Source organism: Triticum urartu, chromosome 6 (assembly GCF_003073215.2).
Source record: "Triticum urartu cultivar G1812 chromosome 6, Tu2.1, whole genome shotgun sequence".
Classification (NCBI taxonomy): Eukaryota; Viridiplantae; Streptophyta; class Magnoliopsida; order Poales; family Poaceae; genus Triticum; species Triticum urartu.
This window is the reverse complement of record NC_053027.1, coordinates 463,504,742-463,526,467: the sequence shown is the minus strand read 5'-3', so window position 1 is coordinate 463,526,467 and position 21,726 is coordinate 463,504,742. Positions and strand designations below refer to the sequence as shown.

Below are 21,726 nucleotides of genomic sequence, written 5' to 3'. Positions count from 1 at the left end.
TTTCCGACAAGTTCAAGGAGTTGACTACGATGAGACCTTCTCACTCGTAGTGATGCTAAGAGTCTGTTGAAATTATATTAGTGATTACTGCATTATTTATGAAATCTTGCGGATAGGATGTCAAAACATTGTTTCCTCGACGTTTTTTTTAGAAAGGTTGTATGTGATACAAACCGGAAGGTTTTGTCAATCCTAAAAGATGCTAATAAGTATGCAAAGCTCCAGCAATCCTTCTAGGGACTGGAGTAAGCATCTCGGAGTTGGAATGTATGCTTTGATGAGATGATCAAAGATTTTGGGTGTATACAAAGTTTATGAGAAACTTGTATTTCCAAAGAAGTGAGTGGGAGCATTATAGAATTTCTGACAAATATATGTTGTTGACATATTGTTGATCAGAAATGACGTAGAATTTCTGGAAAGCATATAGGGTTATTTGGAAAGTGTTTTTCAATGGAAAGCCTGGATTAAGCTACTTGAGCATTGAGCATCAAGATCTATAAGGATAGATCAAAACTCTTAATGGTACTTTCAAATGAGCACATACCTTGACATGATCTTGAAGGTGTTCAAGATGGATCAGTCAAAGAAGGAGTTCTTGCCTGAGTTGTAAGGTATGAAGTTAAGACTTAAAGCTCGACCATGGCAGAATAGAGAGAAAGGACGAAGGTCGTCCCCTATGCTTAAGGTACAGGCTCTACAGTATGCTATGCTGTGTACCGCACCTGAAGTGTGCCTTGCCATGAGTCAGTCAAGGGGTACAAGAGTGATCCAAGAATGGATCACAGTACAGCGGTCAAAGTTATCCTTAGTAACTAGTGGACTAAGGAATTTTCTCGGTTATGGAGGTGATGAAGAGTTCGACGTAAAGAGTTATGACGATGAAAGCTTAACACCTATCCGGATAGCTCTGAGTAGAGATACCGGATACGTATAATGGAGCAACAATTTAGAATAACTCCAAGTAGAACAGTTATTTGAAATGGCTCCAAATAGAGCGTGGTAGCTGCATCTAGGAGATGACATAAAGATTTGTAAAGCACACACGGATCTGAAAGGTTCAGACCCGTTGACTAAAACCTCTCTCACAAGCAACATGATCAAACCCAGAACACATTGAGTGTTAATCACATAGTGATGTGAACTAGATTATTGACTCTATAAACTCTTTGGATGTTGGTTACATGGCGATGTGACCTGTGAGTGTTAATCACATGGCGATGTGAACTAGATTATTGACTCTAGTGCAAGTGGGAGACTGTTGGAAATATGCCCTAGAGGCAATAATAAATTAGTTATTATTATATTTCCTTGTTCATGATAATCGTTTATTATCCATGCTATAATTGTATTGATAGGAAACTCAGATACATGTGTGGATACATAGACAACACCATGTCCCTAGTAAGCCTCTAGTTGACTAGCTCGTTGATCAATAGATGGTTACGGTTTCCTGACCATGGACATTGGATGTCATTGATAACGGGATCACATCATTAGGAGAATGATGTGATGGACAAGACCCAATCCTAAGCCTAGCACAAAGATCGTGTAGTTCGTATGCTAAAGCTTTTCTAATGTCAAGTATCATTTCCTTAGACCATGAGATTGTGCAACTCCCGGATACCGTAGGAGTGCTTTGGGTGTACCAAACGTCACAACGTAACTGGGTGACTATAAAGGTGCACTACGGGTATCTCCGAAAGTGTCTGTTGGGTTGGCACGAATCAAGACTGGGATTTGTCACTCCATGTGACGGAGAGGTATCTCTGGGCCCACTCGGTAGGACATCATCATAATGTGCACAATGTGATCAAGGAGTTGATCACGGGATGATGTGTTACGGAACGAGTAAAGAGACTTGCCGGTAACGAGATTGAACAAGGTATCGGGATACCGACGATCGAATCTCGGGCAAGTATCGTACCGCTAGACAAAGGGAATTGTATACGGGATTGATTAAGTCCTTGACATCGTGGTTCATCCGATGAGATCATCGTGGAACATGTGGGATCCAACATGGGTATCCAGATCCCGCTGTTGGTTATTGACCGGAGAGTCATCTCGGTCATGGCTGCATGTCTCCCGAACCCGTAGGGTCTACACACTTAAGGTTCGGTGACGCTAGGGTTATAGAGATATTAGTATGCGATAACCCGAAAGTTGTTCGGAGTCCCGGATGAGATCCCGGACGTCATTAGGAGTTCCGGAATGGTCCGGAGGTAAAGAATTATATATAGGAAGTGCTATTTCGGCCATCGGGACAAGTTTCGGGGTCACTGGTATTGTACCGGGACCACCGGAAGGGTCCCGGGGGCCCACCGGGTGGGTCCACCTGCCCCGGGGGGCCACATGGGCTGTAGGGGGTGCGCCTTGGCCTATATGGGCCAAGGGCACCAGCCCCAAGAGGCCCATGCGCCAAGAGAGAGGGAAAGGGGAGAGTCCTAAAGGGGGAAGGCACCTCCGAGGTGCCTTGGGGAGGATGGACTCCTCCCCCCCTTGGCCGCACCCTTCCTTGGAGGAAGGGGCAAGGCTGTGCCCTCCCCCTCTCCCTTGGCCCTATATATAGTGGGGGAAAGGGAGGGCAAACCAATCTAAGGCCTGGCGCCTCCCTCTCCCTCCCATGACACATCTCCTTCCTCCCGCAGCGCTTGGCGAAGCCCTGTTGGAATCCCGCTACTTCCACCACGCTGTCGTGCTGTTGGATCTCCATCAACCTCTCCTTCCCCCTTGTTGGATCAAGAAGGAGGAGACGTCGCTGCTCCGTACGTGTGTTGAACGCGGAGATGCCGTCCGTTCGGCGCTAGGATCATCGGTGATTTGGATCACGACGAGTACGACTCCATCAACCCCGTTCTCTTGAACGCTTCCGCGCGCGATCTACAAGGGTATGTAGATCCACTCCTCCCTCGTTGCTAGATGACTCCATAGATAGATCTTGGTGACACGTAGGAAAATTTTGAATTTATGCTACATAACCCAACACTCTCTACATCAGCCTTCAATCACATGAAGGTACACCCCGGTGCTGGGTATGTACATAAACTAAGTGCAAACGTGTAATCTATATGTATTCTTTTCAATGCTAATTTGATATTTGGCTTTACAAACTAACCTTTCAATTTAGTTAGAAACGATAAAGTTATTCAGAAATCCCTTGAAACATTCTCCAGCAAAATCAAATGAAGGGCATTGAAGTTCCTTTTTAATACGAGCCTCAAACTTATTGTATTCTGAAATCTGAATATGTTCCCAGTGTTGCATCATTTAGCTATTCTTTATTACCTCATCCAGTAATGTTTCTTTTGTGCTTTCACTGAATTAAGAAAATAGTTTTTATAGCTTATCTATGTATTACTTATTAAAGTTTGATGGATTATGGTTGGAATGTGATGCTTATCTGCTCATTTTATTTTTTACAGTTTGTGATCACATCAGATTTGAGGTGTATTTATAACAATCACATAAATGGAAGGTTGCAGGACGATTTTGGAAATGTCAATGGCATCAACAAAGACATCGGACAAGAGGTAAACACTTATCTATGTTTACCCTCTACTATTAGATTATACTGTTGAAATTGATTTTGCGACACAAATATGGTGAGTAGAATCTCACCTTATATTTGTTGATTACATGTGTTGCACACTGGTCTATATGTATCGGCTCCCCTATCCATCTGGGCAGGGTATGCTCTTCTAATTATTATGATGATTTCCACATGTAGTAATGCTACTCTCAATGTTTTTTTGCGTAACAATCTGACTATTTTGTATTGAAAACTTCGTAGTGGTTCTTCCAATTAAGTTGAGCTTAAGACATAGTGATTCTGGTTTGAAATTTCCTAAATGCATTTTCCAATCCAAAATTTCTTTTTCCAGATATGGACTCTTTTGCTAAGAAATAGGCCAATCTGCATTCAAAGTTAAATAAAATATATGGCCTTCTGTTGATAGATGGAATTACACACTGATGGATTGTGGTTTTTATTTTACTTATAGAAATAGCGAAACTGAATATTCTGTTTGCAACACAGCTATCATATATTCTAATTCAGACACAAGTGATGATACAACAATGCTCTTCGCCAAATTCTAATTCAAGCGAGCATAGCTTAGCTTGGGACCATGCCCGTGCAACAGTTATTGTCATCTTCATGTCCCATATAAGTTGCTTCTGTCATGCATAGAAGACAAAGACGCCATCAACAGCAGCGACACACATAGTGAGGTCATTGCTTGACAGGATTTTGCTTTGAGCTGCTTGGAGACATCCAGCGTCGTTGTATTCCTGCTTTATTGCCCTGTTTTTACACTGAAAATCTGAACATATGTAGTTGATTTCCAATATTCGATCGTACTGCAATATTTTTTGACTTGGTTATTTGTACATAGTACAAGCTTGAATATTGAAAAAAAATTGTGCATTACTTTGTATGTGCATTTGCACACATGCATATGATAATTCACGTCAGATTTGTTATGTGCTCTGTTTGCCACCAAAGTTAAGTGCACCTCCTTATTTTCAGATTACGATTTGAAGTCTTGTTTGAATAGCCCTATTTGTATTTGGTGGATTGTATCTATATACCATGTTAACAATAGATGTAACCTCATTTATTTTCACATTAATATTAAATGCCTCTTCAGTATATCAAAACGATCTTTCTCTATGAGGAGCCTGCAGTTTGTGATGTTGAAATTTTTCTTTGGGCAAATACACTACATAAAAAACATTCTATGTTGAGCACCCTGCAAAGGCAGATATGTACTCGGCATAGTATTTGTTCAGTGTAAAACTCTATGAAGTGCACTTGGCATACACCTAGCATGGTGTTTACTGAATGTATTTATTGGTTTTTGAAAGAAATCTTAAGATTCTTATGTTCAACTATAATTTATCTCCGAAAGCTCATTCTAGAATACTTATATATAGATTCCCATTTATGAACATTTTTAAAAAATTATACTAGGACATGGATTTTAAATTTTGGGTACTTTGAGCATATTCACATTTATATTTGATGAGGGACATGTGCGTGCACGTGCATGGTTACTAGTCCGAAGTAAACCTGAGCTCCCACCGCTTACATTTAAGTTGCATGCATGACACAGGCCCGCCTGTCGATGGCCGCCACCCAAGCGTCATTTTTTAATACCGAAGTCATGGACCGGTCGTCCACATCCTTGTCCCCATTTGCATCTTCGACGCTTCCACACTCTTCCTACCCCTCGAGCCCCGACTAGTCCTAGAGCATGCCGTCGTCCGCCATAGCCAAGCCGGAGAAGCACGGCCGTGAGGCGGGGTCTTCTTCAGGCCCGCGAGGCTCGCGTGACGTCATCAGCTTCACCATTGCCCCACGCGCCGATGCGACACGGATACGCCCGTACGTGGAGATGAAGGTGTGCTAGCGCTACTGCGACACCTCCCCCCACTGTTGTGGCCAGACGTCCACCTGCCAACCAGCTGGCATATGAGCCCGGATCGGGTGCCAGTGTTGGCCATTCCGGCGAGTGCGCGGCTTCTCGAGATCAACCGCCGCCGGGGCTCGTTGCCGCTAGACCTCGCCGATGATCCCAGGCACGTCGTCACGTCCTCGCTTTGGGACACTTGATTCCGGGATGAGCACTATATGCCCTAGAGACAATCATGTGATGAAATTTTCCTATGTATTCATGAGTCTTTTGTATTGTCCTTGAACATCATCAGTGATATGTATCAATAACTATGTGACTTGTTTGTGGAAATATATTTTTGTATGGTGGTTGTTCTAATGGTCCCTAATTGATGAGGTTATGTCAACACATATCCTTTGACTAGTATACGCCGATTGATGACTATGTTTCATAAGTCATGAGCATAGAGATGTTAAACCGATAGTATGGACTCGGGGATAAAGATCACCGAGTCGAATAGACCCACTTTGAGACTGAAAGTGCGTTATATCGACTAGAGGGGGGGTGAATAGGCGATTTTTATGAAAGTCTTCAAAACTTGGGAGTTATGAAGACAAACAGTGAAGATTATGCCTATTACTATGCAGCGGAAGTTAGATTATACTAGGCCAGCCATGGTCATGTATTCAATAGAGTGAAAGCACAGTGACAAACAGCTTCAGTGTAATAAGGATCAAGTGGGAAGAAGTTATGAAGCCAAACAGATCATGCATTCACGTTGTGAAGACAAATGATAAAGCAAGCACGCAATGACTTCACAATGAGTAACAACAAGAGAAGGAAGTGAAGATGAAACCAATGACTCGTTGAAGACAATGATATGTTGGACCAGTTCCAGTTGCTGTGACAACTGTACGTCTGGTTGGAGCGGCTAGGTATTTAAACCTTAGGACACACAGTCCCGGACACCCAGTCCTGAACACACAGTTCAGGACACCAAGTCCTCACCGTAATCTCCTTGAGCTAAGGTCACTTAGTCCTCGCCCAATCACTCTGGCAAGTCTTCAAGGTGGACTCCCAAACCTTCACAGACTTCGTTCACTGGCAATCCACAATGTCTCTTGGATGCTCTGAACGCGACGCCTAACCGTCTGGAGGATTCACAGTCCTCAAGTGTAATAAGTCTTTAGATCACACAGACAAGAAGACTTAAGTGATGCCCAATTTACTCTGGCTCTGGGTGGTTAGGGCTTTTCTCCTCACTAGGAATTTTCTCTCAAAGGCTTCGAGGTGGGTTGCTCTCAAACGACAAAAGCCGTGCACTGAAATCTGAGCAGCCACTGTTTGTGGTTGTGGGGGTGGGCTATTTATAGCCACTTGGCAACCCGACCTGATTTGTCCGAAATGACCCTGGGTCACTAAGGAACTGACACGTGTCTCAACGGTCAGATTTCGAACTCTCATGGCAACTTTACTTGGGCTACAAGCAAAGCTGACTTGTCCGGCTCTGGACAAGATTTGCTCTCATTGTCTTCACTCGAAGACATAGGTTTTTTGATTTAGGCATCACTTAAGTCATTCTGACTTGTTCTCCTGGACCCCACTTAACAGTACGGTGGTTCCTATGACTCAACAAAGATAAAAAAAACTACGAAAGGTCTAAGTCTTCGAGTTCCATAGGCTTCATAACGTGTCTTCTGTTGTCATAGTCTTCAATGTGAATATCTTCATATACCACCTTTGACTTCAATGTCTTCATTCATTTTTAGGGGTCATCTCTGGTAGTAAACCGAATCAATGGAGGGACTTCTACCTGTGTTTTCCTGCAATTCTCACAAACACATTAGTCCCTCAATTAGGTTTGTCGTCAATACTCCAAAACCAACTAGGGATGGCACTAGATGCACTTACAGAGACGCAACTAGATATTGTCATCTCTAAGTCTTAAGTACAATGTATATGCCATGTCCTACACATGATGTCCTCGCATGCTCTCCGGATGAGGATCGACTCACTTAGAGTCTATCAAACGCTGCTCCGTAAGTGGGCGGGTAGTTATAAAACCGGTGCAATTGGCGGCCAAGAGGCGACGGTTGTGCGAGCGGCGTCCACCCATGCCGCGAGCATCAATGACGAGGGCGGCGGGCGGTGCACCTGGGGTTGCAACCATGGGGCGGCGAGCGTCGACGGCATGGGCGCTGGCGGCGCATCGGTGCTGCAACCATTGGACAAACAAACTGCAACTGCTTTTGGCCGCTGCTATGAGGCGGCGATGTCGGAGCAACGATCCATCCACGGTAGGAGCTGCAACACAAGCTAGTGATGGTGAGGGATGCGGACGACGGTGGGTGCTGCTTTGACGACAAGAGTGAGGTTGCAATCACCACCAACGACGAGGCCTCACACGTCCATGGCAGTTGGGTCGGCGGCTCTCACTATCACTCTCCCTCCCGTGTGCGATGATGTGAGGGGGGAGGGGAAGGGAAGGGTCGCGAGAAGGGATCAAAGCGGGGCTTGATCCGACGCTTGAGAGACAACGCAACATACACTCGAGATGTGACCGGCTGGGGGAATGGCGCCAGTCGACCGGCGTCTGATGCGGCCCTTTTTATCTGAACCCTGTGTAAGTTTACGATCGGCGTCTAGTGCTGTCCTTTTTATCCGAATCTTGTGTAGGTTTTCCGCTGAGAGGGTAAGAGAGGTCCCATTGTAGATGCTCTTTTATTACTTGTATATATATAAAAAATTGTTCCTGTCTTAACGTGCGTGTACCACCGATCCATGTGGAAGTGGAAACCCGAAAAACCACAGGCGAGACGCCTCCGTCGGCACCCGGCGCATGGACCGACCCTTCGCGGTTCCTTCTCAGGCGCGGCCGCTGGCGCCGCTCCTGGGTTCGACCCGGGCTCGACCAGCGACCGCGTCGGTTGCCGTCTCTTGTCCCTTCCCCTCTCCCTCCCTCCACGCGGTCCAGACCAGCCAAGACCAACAAACCGCTCCAAAAGAAAAGAGAAAAGAACACCTTTCTATTTCCCACTTTCTTTATTTTTCCTTCTGGAACGAGGAGCCAGAAGAAACACACACCGGAGCCGCGCCGGAGCCGTCCGCCGTGCCGGCCGCGAGCCAGCGCACCGCCGGGCCCCCGCCCCGCCCCTCGGAGGGTGGAGGAGAGGAGAGGGAGGACGAGGACGAGGAGGAGGCCCCAGGAGTCCCGCGGGGGAAGCTTCTAGAAGCTGCCGGAGGCGGAGCGGGGGCGAGGGCAGCGCGATCTCGCCCGAGCCTGCCGCGCGGAGGAGGCGCCGGGCGGGGCGCCTCCCGGGTGCCGGCGCCCCCCGTGACTTGAATGGAAGGCAGATCTCGAGGGCGAGGGAAGCTTCTAGAAGCGGGCTGAGGAGGCGCGGTTAGTTCGTTAGGGTTTGGCCTGGCGGTGGGGGGCGGCGCGGGATGGGGGGAGGCTCGGAGGGAGGAGGAGACGCGGACGAGGGCTGCTGCAGCGTCGGGGACACCTCGCCGGGGACCATCGTGTGGGTGCGCCGGAGGAACGGCTCCTGGTGGCCCGGCAGGATCCTGGGCCAATCCGAGCTGCCGCCATCGCAGATCATGTCTCCAAGGTCCGGCACGCCGGTCAAGCTTCTCGGCCGCGAGGACGCCAGCGTGTAAGTTTTCAACTCCTGCCTTTTTGCTTGTCTTCTCAAGAAGAAGAAGGCGCCCTGTCAAGTTCGATTAGCACTTGTTTCTGATGCTTTTGGGACGCTGAGTTTGGAACTTTGATGGAAGAAACAATGCCTAGGCAGAGTCTAACTGCTATCACTAAGAGTAGCATTTGTCCATGAAATCAGCCAGTTGAGTCCTAAATCCTGCTACAACTCCAATGAAGTTTCGTTCGAGGAGCCTGGAAGGTGGCTCCGCCTCTGGTTGTACCAGGAAATCTTATTTTCATGCCCGCTGTTAAGCTCGCTACCAGTTTATTTGCGTTCTGTGCATGCATTTTGAGATGAAATTTAGAGCTGTTCACATCATACATTAGGCCATCTCCAACGTCCGGCGCTAGGAGAGGGCGTCAGGGAATATTTCCCAGTCGATCGGCAGTTGCATCATCAATTCCTGGCGTCTGATGCGGCATTGGCGCAAAATCTTGCCACGAGCGGTTGTCAATTTTTTCCACACGAGAAGAGACAAGAAGCGCTATTTCTAATTGTGTTTTTTGCGAATATATTTCTAATCAAAGTAAAAAAAGCGCTAGGCATCAATTGTATGTTTTCCCAGCGCCTTGTGTTCTTCTGACTAAAGCGCATGCTTAAACACAATTATGCGCACGTTAAGCACTAGGTGTTTTGCTAGAGCCTAGGCGTGCTTAAGTGCCCGCCTAGGCGTGCCTTGTTGAACTATGTTTCTAATCGTGATTAGTGCCGGCGGTTAGCGCCTAGCACTGGAAGAGAGACACTGGTATATATCTTTTCCTGTTTAAGCACCTAGATAAGTGCCAACGATTGTAGATGCCCTTACATAGTTGTTGCACGTTCAAACTGTTAAATTGTTATTTTTTGGGGACCTTGCACGGCTGTTTTTAATTGTATCCTGTAGCTAGGTATTTAGTGAAAATTATTTGTTTTACGAAGGCTGAATGAATAAAAAAAAGTTGATGCCAATTTGTTTCACCCCTTATTTCTGAAGCACCTGAATCATATTTGATTACGTATTATACGGTTCGTATATTGTTTCTGTGTTTGGTTTGTTGATTTTGTAGGAAACAATCAATTGATTTTATTTGTTTGCGTATCTCATAGAAAACAGTAGTTTTGTAGAAACCAAACAGGAGGGAGGGAAACCTACTAATCTTCTGCTCAAGTGAAATAGTAATGTTTAATATTTTGTCAGTTACTATTAAGCATATTTCTTGAAAAGTCGCAAACTAGTTATTTTGCTAATCCGTATTCTGAATAGCAGACACATATTTATTACAGTTTGAGCTTAGTTTCCTGTTCTATTTCGCTGGGACTGTTTTCTTCAGGAATTAATAGCTGTTAATATCTTTTGTTCTTTCCCCATGCACTCAACTAGTGTAAATTTGTCTTTCCACATCTTCAAAGTTTCTGAGTTATGACAAATTCTTCATTTTGTATAAACTTTTCATCCTCTTATTTTTTCACAGTGACTGGTACAACCTTGAGAAATCAAAGCGCGTTAAAGCATTTAGGTGTGGGGAGTTCGATGCCTGCATTGAGAGGGCAGAGGCTACTCAAGGGACTCTTTCGAAGAAAAGAGAGAAATATGCACGGAGAGAAGATGCCATTCTTCATGCCCTTGAATTAGAGAGGAAACTGCATCAGACTCAAGGTTTCAGACCTGCCTACTTTTCTGGTACGCCCTCTTAGATTGACAACGTTAAATAAGCTTTTTTCATCCTTTAGTTACTTAAATAGGATGTATGGATATGATAAAGCTGACATGAAATGCAGCTTGCACGAAACATCGCAAAGACCTTGGAAGTACTCGCTACAAGAGCAAAAAGAGGAAAAGAAAAGATGTATCTGCTCTTCCTGCAAAAAAAGAAGCTGGGCAGTATTTTCTCAATGCCGGTTTGAAGATAAACTTTTCAGAGTCGCAGGGCACCTCAGAGAATCTTATCAGTAACCACATTGGAGACTTATCCCATGTGAGACATATTCAGGGTGGAGCAAGTTTAGAGAGCAAGGAGAATTGTACAATTGTGAAAAAGAATAGATCGGATGGAAGTGATTTCGATGAATCTATTGAAAAATGTGACAGACACCGACCACTTGTTCAAGTCTTGCAGAGCAGTGCAAACTTGACGCAGCACTTGCCGCACAATGATGATTATGGGGCTATCTTAATTGGGGGAGATAAAGATCCATCACCTGCCACCTATCGGGCTAAAAGAAGTATATATGCATACCTGCCTAGTGATTCTGGTGAAACTCATAGTCATAGTGATTTACCTTCTGCTCAAATGGTTTCTACAGGAGCTGATTTTGACACCGAAAGTTATCTTCAGCATCCAGATTCCTCTTCTGAGGAACATACATCTTCAGACTTTGTTGAGAAACACGTATCTGAGTCTTCAGAGAGGGAATGCTCAGAAAGTGAAACAGAAGATGATACGGAGCTTTTGCAAAGTACGTGTGTACCCCTTGTTAACTTCCCTCTTTTCATTGTTAAGTAGTAGGACTATGTGAATTCACATTGCTAAATATGGTAACAGATAATTTTTGCATCACCCAGCGTACATGCTGCCAACATTTTATAGTTGTAGCATTGAAGTATCCAAATCAAATTTGACAAAGGAAAACATGTACTTCTCACACCCCAACTATTTCCTGACTGCACGTACCCACCTGAACAATAAAACAGGACAAATGTAATCATCAACTTTCAAAACTAGGTAAAATGTCCCTGGCAGACTATTCTAAAGCGGCTTTGATCATTTCAATGTGGTTCTAGGCAACATGGCGCCTACATGTCTGCCACATTAGGCTTCCTGTCTAATAAAAGTCACTGCATAATGGATTTAGTCAGAGAATTAGATAGCCTTTCATGCTAATATCATCCTCCTTGTTATGTCACTATAGATCATTAGTTTCAAAAGGTGCAGCTAACAGCTGAAGTCTACTCATTTTTTTTAAATCTGCATAGATTTTCTTTCTTAAAGATGGTGTCACAAATGTTTGGTTTGTGCAGATGCTTTGGCTTGTGGCTAGAACATTGCTGTCTAATCACATAGTCCCATATATCTTCTTTAAACACAATCCAAACTTGGTAGGTTAGACCAAGTGCCCAAGAGGGTAATTTTTGCACTTCTGACTGTGATCCACCTAAATACCGCATAATCGACCCACCTGTATATGTCCTTGAGCACTTGAATCATTCATGAAGTGTAGGGGTTTCCATTTATTAATTTATGTGCACAACACAGTTAAGTGCACTGGATAATTGGTAAGTAAGAGGAATACATGTTGGACAACATGCCCATGCCCAAAACTTCATATGTATGATGGGGCAGTATGATTTTTTTCATGACTCGTGACTAATTACTCGTTCCGAATGGGGCATGTCAACAATAAATCAGAGCTGTTGTATGGTAGAATGTGATTACATGAGACAAGCATGCTATGTTAAAAGGAAAGATCTAAATATAAACCATTAGATGGATTAAAAAACTCTACCAATGGACACTAGCACCTTTGGAATTTTTAGTTAGAAGAAACTAGTGTGAGCTCACTCTGCGGAGCCTGCGGAGGCAGTCTTGGCACAGCGGTAAAGCTGTTGCCTTGTGACCATGAGGTCACGGGTTCAAGTCCTGGAAACAGCCTCTTGCAGAAATGTAGGGAAAGGCTGCGTACAGAAGACCCAAAGTGGTCGGACCCTTCCCCGGACCCGCAAGCAGGAGCTACGTGCACCGGGCTGCCCTTGTTAAGAAACTAGTGTGAGCTCACCCTGCGGAGTCCAAGCCTCGAACCTGGGTGGTCTGGGCACGCACTCGCACCTCTAGCCAACTGAGAGCTCACCCTGCAGTAACGTTTGGTTAGCCATTAGATAACTTGATCGGATGGTTAGAGATAATGTTATCATAGCATTATAAAAGTACAGGTTTCAAATTCACAAGGATGAGTCACCTTGTGTGTGTGACCAAGCTCTTATATGACAACAAACTCATTGAGCTATTTATGTTAGATGAATCCTGTCAAACATGGAATATTGCATTGTGTGGTTCAAGAACAAGTCTGGCTCTCCACTTTGGAAAGCTTTACGCACTTTCTTCCTTTTTTAACACAGCTGTTCACATCTCTCTCCCCTTCTCTCCACCACGATTTCAAAACACCATTCCCTTCAGCTTCACCGTTACTGCACTGTGCACTTCTCTTCCCAATATGCCACCTTAATTTTGAGAAACAAGTGAACTAATGAGGGTTGTTTATATACAATAACTTGAGTCAAATGTTGGTGTTCATGCACATCACATCGTGCCCCATTGGTGTTTCACTAGACAGAAAGATTTCGATAACTTGCTTTAAATAAATAGAACGTACCTATTTTGTGATGCATGTTTTACTATAGCTAAGCCTTCATTATTACTGCGGTTCAGAATCTCTTACTGTACCTTGTTATTTTGTTCTAGTTCTCTGTGGAGTTTTGAATTTTTCCTTGTTTGATCACCTTTCTTATGGTGTTCTTATGAACAGGTGCTAATAGGATTCTGCCTCCAGAGTTACGCCCCCGTGATCCTTATTTCCTTCGGACTTCTGACAGGTTTGGACATGTGGATAATTATGATGATGATGATGATGACAATGAGGTCGCCTATTCTGCTTATATGCATCAATTGAATCAATCAGAGGAAGAGGATGGTTCTTCTGAGCAGGGTGTCTCCCGCTGGCATATAAAAGGTAAACGTAATAACCGTAGTGCAGTGAAGAAATCAACCCATATGACGGATGGAAAATCCTGTTTGGATAAACCCAATGGTCTCATGAAAGGATCTGTGTACAACACAAATGGTATAAATCATAGAAAAGAGAGTGTGCAGACATCCGATCAGCAAGTGCTTAGTAACCAAATCAAAGAGGAGCCCCACTATGATTCTGATGAAACAGATCTATTCGAGGGCACAAGCCACCCTGAGGTTAACTTGTATCATAGTCGAACATACCCAACATCTTTGAGAGCTACAAGAGATCTTAGCCGAAGCTATATCTATTATAATGACTATGAAAATGATTCTTCCAAGATTTCTCCACCTAACTGGGATACAGATCAGATATTTCGTGTTGATCGGAAGGCATATTGGGACGAACCTTCATTTTACCAAAGAAATGGCAGTTCACGTTTGGGTCGCATGGGCCCAATGTTGTTTGATATTGACTTGAAGGTCCAAGCCAGCTACCATGGAGAGCATGTTCCTCTTGTTTCCTTGATGAGCAGACTGGATGGCAAAGCAATTGTTGGACACCCTATCCAAATTGAAATACTTGTTGATGGTTCCACTGACCACCTGGTTTCTGGTGGTGATATTAGTATGGAAGAGAGCACAGGAGCTCCAACTGCCTGGCATACAGGCAGGAGGACAGCCATGCAAAGAATTCCCCGTTCTAATCCTTTAGGAGCATCAATGGACTGTGGCAATGAAGGCAGGCTTGCATATCCAGACTGGGAAATGAAACCAGTCTTCAGTAAATACTCAACTTCCGCAAATCACCAGGTTAAGGGTGATAAGAAAAGCATGTCAAATAGTAAGAAGAGGTCATCGGCATCCAAATCTCAAAAGAAGCCATCCAAGAAGGCAAGTCTGTCAAGCCAGAAGGTCAGAACCCTCTCTTCCATTCCCACTGGAAGAAGGCATCATGGAGGTGGCACTCAAGCAAAGCCGCGTACGCACAGTGGCATTTTCGGTGACTTGATCAAACCAGACGGAGCAATTCCACCAGTTACATGTGTCCCTGCAAAGGTTGTGTTCACAAGGATACTGGAAGCAGTTGGTAGGCCACCTCTAGCTGCTGCTCGCCGTGTGAGAATGGTTAGTCCTGAGGCACAAGATCCAACATAGGAATCAACAGGAATGCCAAGTATGGTTGGTATCTGTGTCCTGCAAGTTCCATGTACATTTATGTAAATTGAAGAGTCAAGCTATTCAATCATTTGGGCTGCATCATTTGGATAACTCAGGGATAGCTGCGCTCTTCAACAGTAATGACAACATCAACATATAAAGATCGATAACGGTTATATACTTCTAACTGGAGGTTGAGATCAATTAGGCTCTCAACACGAGTGCTTCTCAGTTCTCGGACAACAGTTCAGCCAGCGACCTCCACTAAGGGGGAGCATCCTTTAGAAGGGCGCAACTAGCGTTGGTAACCATGGCTTTTGGCAGTGTCTCCTGTAAAGTACTAACTTCAGCATTTTAGGATGTCTATTTATATAAACTTCTGTATCGTCATGTAGTCAATAGGCCATATATTTCCTGATGTCATGTATAAGTCCTCAATTGTATTCTCACCAGATCTCCGTGTTATTTATTGTCGATGGTTAATAGGTCCTCCGACTATGTTTGGAAGAATGTGTAGTAAGTTGATGTAATATGTGAGAACTACACCGGTCACCAAATGATGTTAACAGTAATTTTCTCTGTGAAGTTTACATGAATACTCGTGTTTAGTTCGTGTATCCACTCTGATCGATACATTTCAAGCTGTGGTGTTTTGCTCTTTATCAAACCTCAACATCTGTTGTTTCAATCTACTCCCTCCGTTCCAAATTACTTGTCGCAGGTATGGATTTATCTAGATGTATTTTAGTTTTAGATACATCTATTTTTCTGTGATGAGTAATTTGGAACGGAGGGAGTGTTAGGAATAGGCAACTTGTATTTTCATGAGGTCATAGGCCGATATATATATATATATATATATATATATATATATATATATATATATATATATATATATATATATATATATACATATACATGTACAGGTGTGGAACATATGCAGGAAACCCCTTATACAACGGGATAAATACAAATGGGTACATGACTTATATTATAACTCTAACATCCCCCCTCAAACTCATGGTGGATGAACAATACTGAGTTTGGAGAGATAAAAGCCATGTTGTGCTCTAGTCTGGGCCTTCGTCAGGAAATCCGCCAACTGTAACTCGAAAGGCACATACTGAAGAGCAATAACCTGATCCTGCACACCAGCGCGCACATAGAAAGCATCAACACCAATATGCTTGGTGAGCTCATGCTTCACAGGATCGCGCGCAATGCTGATAGCACCTGTACTGTCAGATAAGAGCAGAGTCGGTGTAGTGACAGAAACACCAAAATCCTGAAGTAACCACCGTAACCAAGTCACCTCTGCCGTCAAAAGAGCCATTGCTCGCAACTCAGCCTCGGCACTCGAACGGAAAACTGCAAGCTGTTTCTTCATCTTCCAGGCAATGAGAGAACCACCAAGAAAAACACAGTAAGAAGAAAGTGAACGGCGATCTGAAGGATCACTAGCCCACGTAGCATCCAAATAGGCCTGAAGTTGTAAAGAACTGGAGCGAGGAAAGAAGAGACGGTGAGAGATCGTGCCTCGAAGATATCGGAGAACACGAAGGAGATGACTATAGTGAACCGATGTGGGAGCAGAGACAAACTGACTCAGAATATGAACCGGATAAGAGATGTCCGGACGAGTGACAGCTAGATAGACAAGACTGCCAACAAGATGACGATAACGCGTCGGGTCAGGGAGAGGATCACCATCAGTAGCACGGAGGTGAACATTGAGCTCCATAGGAGTCTCAACAACGCGCTCGTCAGTAAGAGCAGCACAAGCAAGAAGATCCTGGATATACTTTTCCTGGGATATAAAAAAGACATCAGAGGTAGAAGAGACTTCAATCCCAAGAAAGTAGCGAAGAGGTCCAAGATCAGACATAAGAAACAGCTCACTAAGACGGGCCTTTACAAAGGCAATATACTCGGGGTCATCCCCCGTGATGATCATGTCATCAACATAGAGAAGAAGAAGAGTCCGATCACGAGGAGAAAGGTGAATAAACAATGTTGGATCATGAGCACTTGCTGAAAAACCAGCAGCAGTGATCACAGAGGCAAAGCGCTCAAACCAGGCGCGGGGGGCTTGCTTAAGGCCATAGAGAGAGCGACGAAGACGACATACCATGCCATCAGGAACAGAATACCCAGGTGGTGGCTGCATGTACACCTCCTCACGCAGCTCACCATTAAGAAAGGCATTCTTAACATCAAGCTGAGATATAGACCAGTGGCGTGCAGAGGCAACGACAAGAAGTGTACGAACAGTGGTCATATGGGCCACAGGAGCAAAAGTCTCATCATAATCACGACCGTGCTCCTGCTGAAAACCACGAGCCACAAGACGAGCTTTGTGACGCTCAAGAGAACCATCGGAGCGAGTCTTAACCTTGTAGACCCACTTACAAGTGATCGGACGGACTCCGGGAGGAAGAGAAACAAGATCCCAGGTACCAGTGCGTTCAAGAGCAGCAATCTCCTCTGCCATCGCAAACTGCCATTCAGGATTAACAACAGCCTGACGGTAAGAAGTCGGCTCAAGAACAGCAGCACCAGCGGTGGGAAATCCAAAGCGATCAACAGGCGGACGAGGACGAGAACGCAAGCCATAAGTAGGCTGAGAGGAAGATGACGACTCATCCACAGAGGCATCGACTGGTCGTGGACGACGAGTGTAATGCTGAGGAAAAACCCTCTCATAAGCACGACCATGATATGTCTGAAGAGCCTCCTCATAAGCCAAAACCCTCTCATCATAAGCACGATCAGCAGCCTCATCAGCAAGCTTAGCCGCATCCTTGGCGGCCTGATTAGCATCCGTAGGAAGAACCGATGGAGTCGGCGGAATAGGAGCCACCGGAGGAACCGGACGTGGCGGACAGCAGACCTCGCCAGAAAGAACACCCCAAAGACGGATGCCACGCATGTGAATGCGCATGAAGCCAGTAAACTCGGTGTAGTTAGTACCATCAAAGATCATCGGACAACGAGGAACAGCAACATAGCCTGATGCAGCAGACATTTTTTTTATTTTTTTTAGGAATCCGAAGTCGGGCCTGCGAGCGAGAGATGAGATCGAGCGATCAGGCGGAGGTGGCAGTGCGGGAGCGATGGAATCCTTCCTGCGGGACGAATCCCTGCTGGGCCTGCTGAGCGATCACGCAGAGGCGGCCTTCGAGCGATGCTGAGATCGAGCGGGAGCGGCAGCTTCGGTGCTTAGCGATCATTCGATGGAGTCCTTCGAGCGATTCAGAGATCGAGCGGGAGCGGCAGCTTCGATCGCCGATCGGGAGAGGAGAGAGATCGCCCCCTGCGGCCTGCTGCTTCGATCGCCGATCGGGAGAGGTGAGAGATCGAGAGAGGAGATCGATCTGGAGAGGAGGGATCGAACGCACGAGTTGCAGCGTGCGAAAAAATTAACCTAGCTCTAATACCATGTTAGGAATAGGCAACTTGTATTCCCATGAGGCCATAGGCCGATATATATATACATGTACAGGTGTGGAACATATGCAGGAAACCCCTTATACAACGGGATAAATACAAAGGGGTACATGACTTATATTATAACTCTAACAGGCTGATGATGCTCTTTTTATGGTCTTAGTAAGCCACTACAAACTCTAATCACACTAGCACTACCAGGCCCAAAAGAAGCAGCCAACACCACCCAAATTTACATAACTGGGACACTATGATCTGCAGCTCAGACAGAGATCTTGCAAGATCCCACAGGAGGCCAAGCCAGGCTGGAAACCCTCCAAAACTCCAGACTCCAAAACAGAAACATGACCGGTTCAGACCAACAAACTAGAACTACCATGACAAAAAGGAAGCAGCGGAGCAACAAAAGCTTCAGTTGAATGAGGTGGATGCTGGGCCAGATGGTATGGCGGTGGGCAAGTTCTTGAGGATCAAAGTCCGCATGGACATCTCTAACCCGATTATGAGGGGTTTTGTCCTTGACACAGATGATGATAAGGGGAAGGGAGGGGAGCCCATAACTGAGGAGGAAAGACAGAAGAAAATAGAGGACAATTGGTGCCGTTTTGAATATGAATTCTTGCCGGACTTTTGCTACACCTGCGGCATGCTCGATCATGTGGAGAAGGAATGCTCTATAAGGTTAAAGAAGGGAGAGAAGAAGCAATTCGGTCCTTGGCTCAAGGCACATATTCCCAGGTCTACGAATGAGAGTGGTAGGGGTAGCTGGAACGACGGTCGAACCATGTTCTCGGGGCCCAGCAGTGGCAGCGGAAGGAGCCTCAGCCTAGGTAATTCCAAGGGGAGATCGGGGAGTGATAGCGATAACTGGAGGAAGGACAAATTGGGCGCAAGACATCAGCCAACAAATAAAGGAGGTCGTGACCAGGAGGTTACTAGTCCCTTAAAACAACAAAATGTAGGGGCACAATCAGATGTAGGACAGACTCCTGGAGATGGAAAGGATGGTCTGAATGTCAGCAGAAAACAACTAATTTATGAGGTGGCTGGCGAAGTGGGGGTGCATAAGGAGGATGGCATGGATATATCTAGTGGACATATCGATGGTGCGGTCGGAAACACAATTGGGGGGATAGAAGGGAAGCCGGAGGTGCCTCTGACAGAGAAGCCAGTGTGCGAGCAAGCTGGCAATAAGGTCGGGAATAACAAGGGAGCAAAATTCCACAGATATGACCGTAAGGGTAAGAAGGGGGACACCGCGATCCTGGGTGTTAGTGTGGGCAAGAAAAGGGGGGGGAGGAGATGGAATGTGATGAGGCGGGAAGTGGAGAGGTAAAGAGGAACAAGAGTAGCACTAGCATGACCTACGGGAGCGAAGCGGGGCTGTCGGGACAGCCCTGCAAGCGTCAATGAAAGTAATAGCATGGAACTGCCATGGGCTTGGGAACCCATCAGCAGTTCGTAGCTTGCTCGAGCTTCAACAGGCAGAAGACCCCGACATCCTCTTTCTCTCTGAAACGAAGCTAAGGGAAAAGGAGATTGAGTTCCTGAGGTGGAGATGGAGTCTGGTGCACATGGTGGTGCAAGATTGTGATGGGACATGTGGTGGTTTGGCTTTGTTTTGGCGGAGGGGTGTGGAGGTGAATCTCAAGTCAAAGGGCCGATACCACATAGATGTGGAGGTGGTGGGGGAGAATGGTGTTAAGTGGAGGCTGACGGGGATCTACGGAGAATCGAGGGCGGGGGAGAAGGAGAACACGTGGAGGCTGCTAAGGGCGCTGCATGGCCAATCAGATTTGCTGTGGCTTGGCCTGGGTGACTTCAACGAGATTCTTTTTGCGGGAGAAAAGGAAGGGGGGCCGGCTCGGGCCCAAGGTAGCATGGACACTTTTCGTAGGGCTCTAGAAGTCTGTGAGCTGAATGATCTAGGGTATGTTGGTGATCCCTTCACATGGAGGAACAACTGGAGAGATGCGGATGGTTACACCAGGGAACGTCTGGATCGGGCGGTCGCCAATATGGGCTGGAGATGTCTTTTCCCACTGCACAAAATTATCAATGGTGACCCGCGACACTCTGATCACCGTCCTATTATTGCGGAGCTGAATGGGCAAACAGTGGGAGGTTCTCAAGGTGGGGGGCAAAGGTGCTTTTGTTTTGAGGCGCGCTGGTTGAATGAGGAGGGGTGTGAGCAGGTGGTGACGGAAACATGGGAGGCAGCAGTGAATGACGAATTCTGTTCGGTGGGGGAGGCAATGAAGAGAATTGGAGGTAGCCTAGTTCGCTGGGACAGGGAGGTTCTAGGGGAGCTACGGAACAGAATTAAGAGAGCAAAAAAGGATCTTGAGAAGTGTCGACGGGGGGTACTAGATCAAAAGCAGGTTTCACGTGAGCACCTCCAAGGTATAAGCTCAGCCGGCTGGAGGATCAATATAATCTTTATTGGCAGCAGCGAGCTCATGTCAATTGGCTCAAGAATGGTGACCGTAACACGGGTTTTTTTCCATGCACATGCCTCTGAAAGGAGAAGGGTGAACACTATCAGGAGCTTGAAGAAGGAGGGGGGGGTGTCATGGAGAGGGAGGCAGAGCTGGGGCCCTTTATTGCTAACTATTACAAAAGTTTGTTCATGTCTTCTGTAGGCCCGCTAAATAATGATCTTCTCCAACACGTGCCCAAAACTGTAACCGGCGACATGAATGAGCAGCTTTTGAAGCCTTTTAGTGGGGAGGAGATAAAGCAATCCCTTGACAATATAGGGGATCTTAAAGCTCCTGGTCCTGATGGGATGCCGGCAATTTTCTATAAAATGTTCTGGGAGAAGATGGGGGCGAAAATCCAGGAGGAAGTCCTGAGTGTTCTGAATGGTGGTGACATGCCGATGGGGTGGAATGAGACAACTATAGTGCTGACCCCGAAGGTGAAGAATCCTGATCGTCTCACCCAATACCGACCCATAAGCCTCTGCAATGTCCTGTATAAACTCATCTCCAAAGTCTTGGCAAACCGTCTGAAGGTCATCCTCCCGGACATCATATCCCCTACCCAATCTGCATTTGTGCCGGGACATATGATCACGGATAATGTCCTGCTGGCATATGAGATCACCCACATGATGCATCGTAAGAAGGGGGGCCGGGACGGGATGGTGGCGGTGAAACTGGATATGAGCAAGGCCTATGACAGGGTGGAGTGGGACTTCCTTGAGGAAATGATGTTGCATATGGGCTTCTCGCGTGCTTGGGTGAGTGTTATTATGCAATGTGTGCGATCTGTGTCATATCGGGTGAAGGTGAACGGGAAATTAACGGATGCTTT

At 45.8% G+C, this 21,726-nt stretch overlaps 1 protein-coding gene across 2 annotated transcripts; it reads left to right on the top strand.

Annotated features, from left to right (window-relative positions):
- The first annotated feature begins 8,373 nt into the window (after window positions 1-8,373).
- Window positions 8,374-15,557, top strand: LOC125514223 (uncharacterized protein At1g51745-like). Of its 2 annotated transcripts, XM_048679514.1 has the most exons (5): window positions 8,374-9,052; window positions 10,549-10,757; window positions 10,856-11,299; window positions 11,381-11,533; window positions 13,598-15,557. In XM_048679514.1, the coding sequence occupies exons 1-5, from the start codon at window positions 8,841-8,843 to the stop codon at window positions 14,956-14,958; spliced, it is 2,379 nt and encodes a 792-aa protein (XP_048535471.1). In that variant the 5' UTR covers window positions 8,374-8,840; the 3' UTR covers window positions 14,959-15,557. The 2 variants fall into 2 exon arrangements, with proteins under 2 accessions (XP_048535471.1, XP_048535470.1); XM_048679513.1 differs by having other exon boundaries at window positions 10,856-11,533.
- The last annotated feature ends 6,169 nt before the right edge of the window (window positions 15,558-21,726 follow it).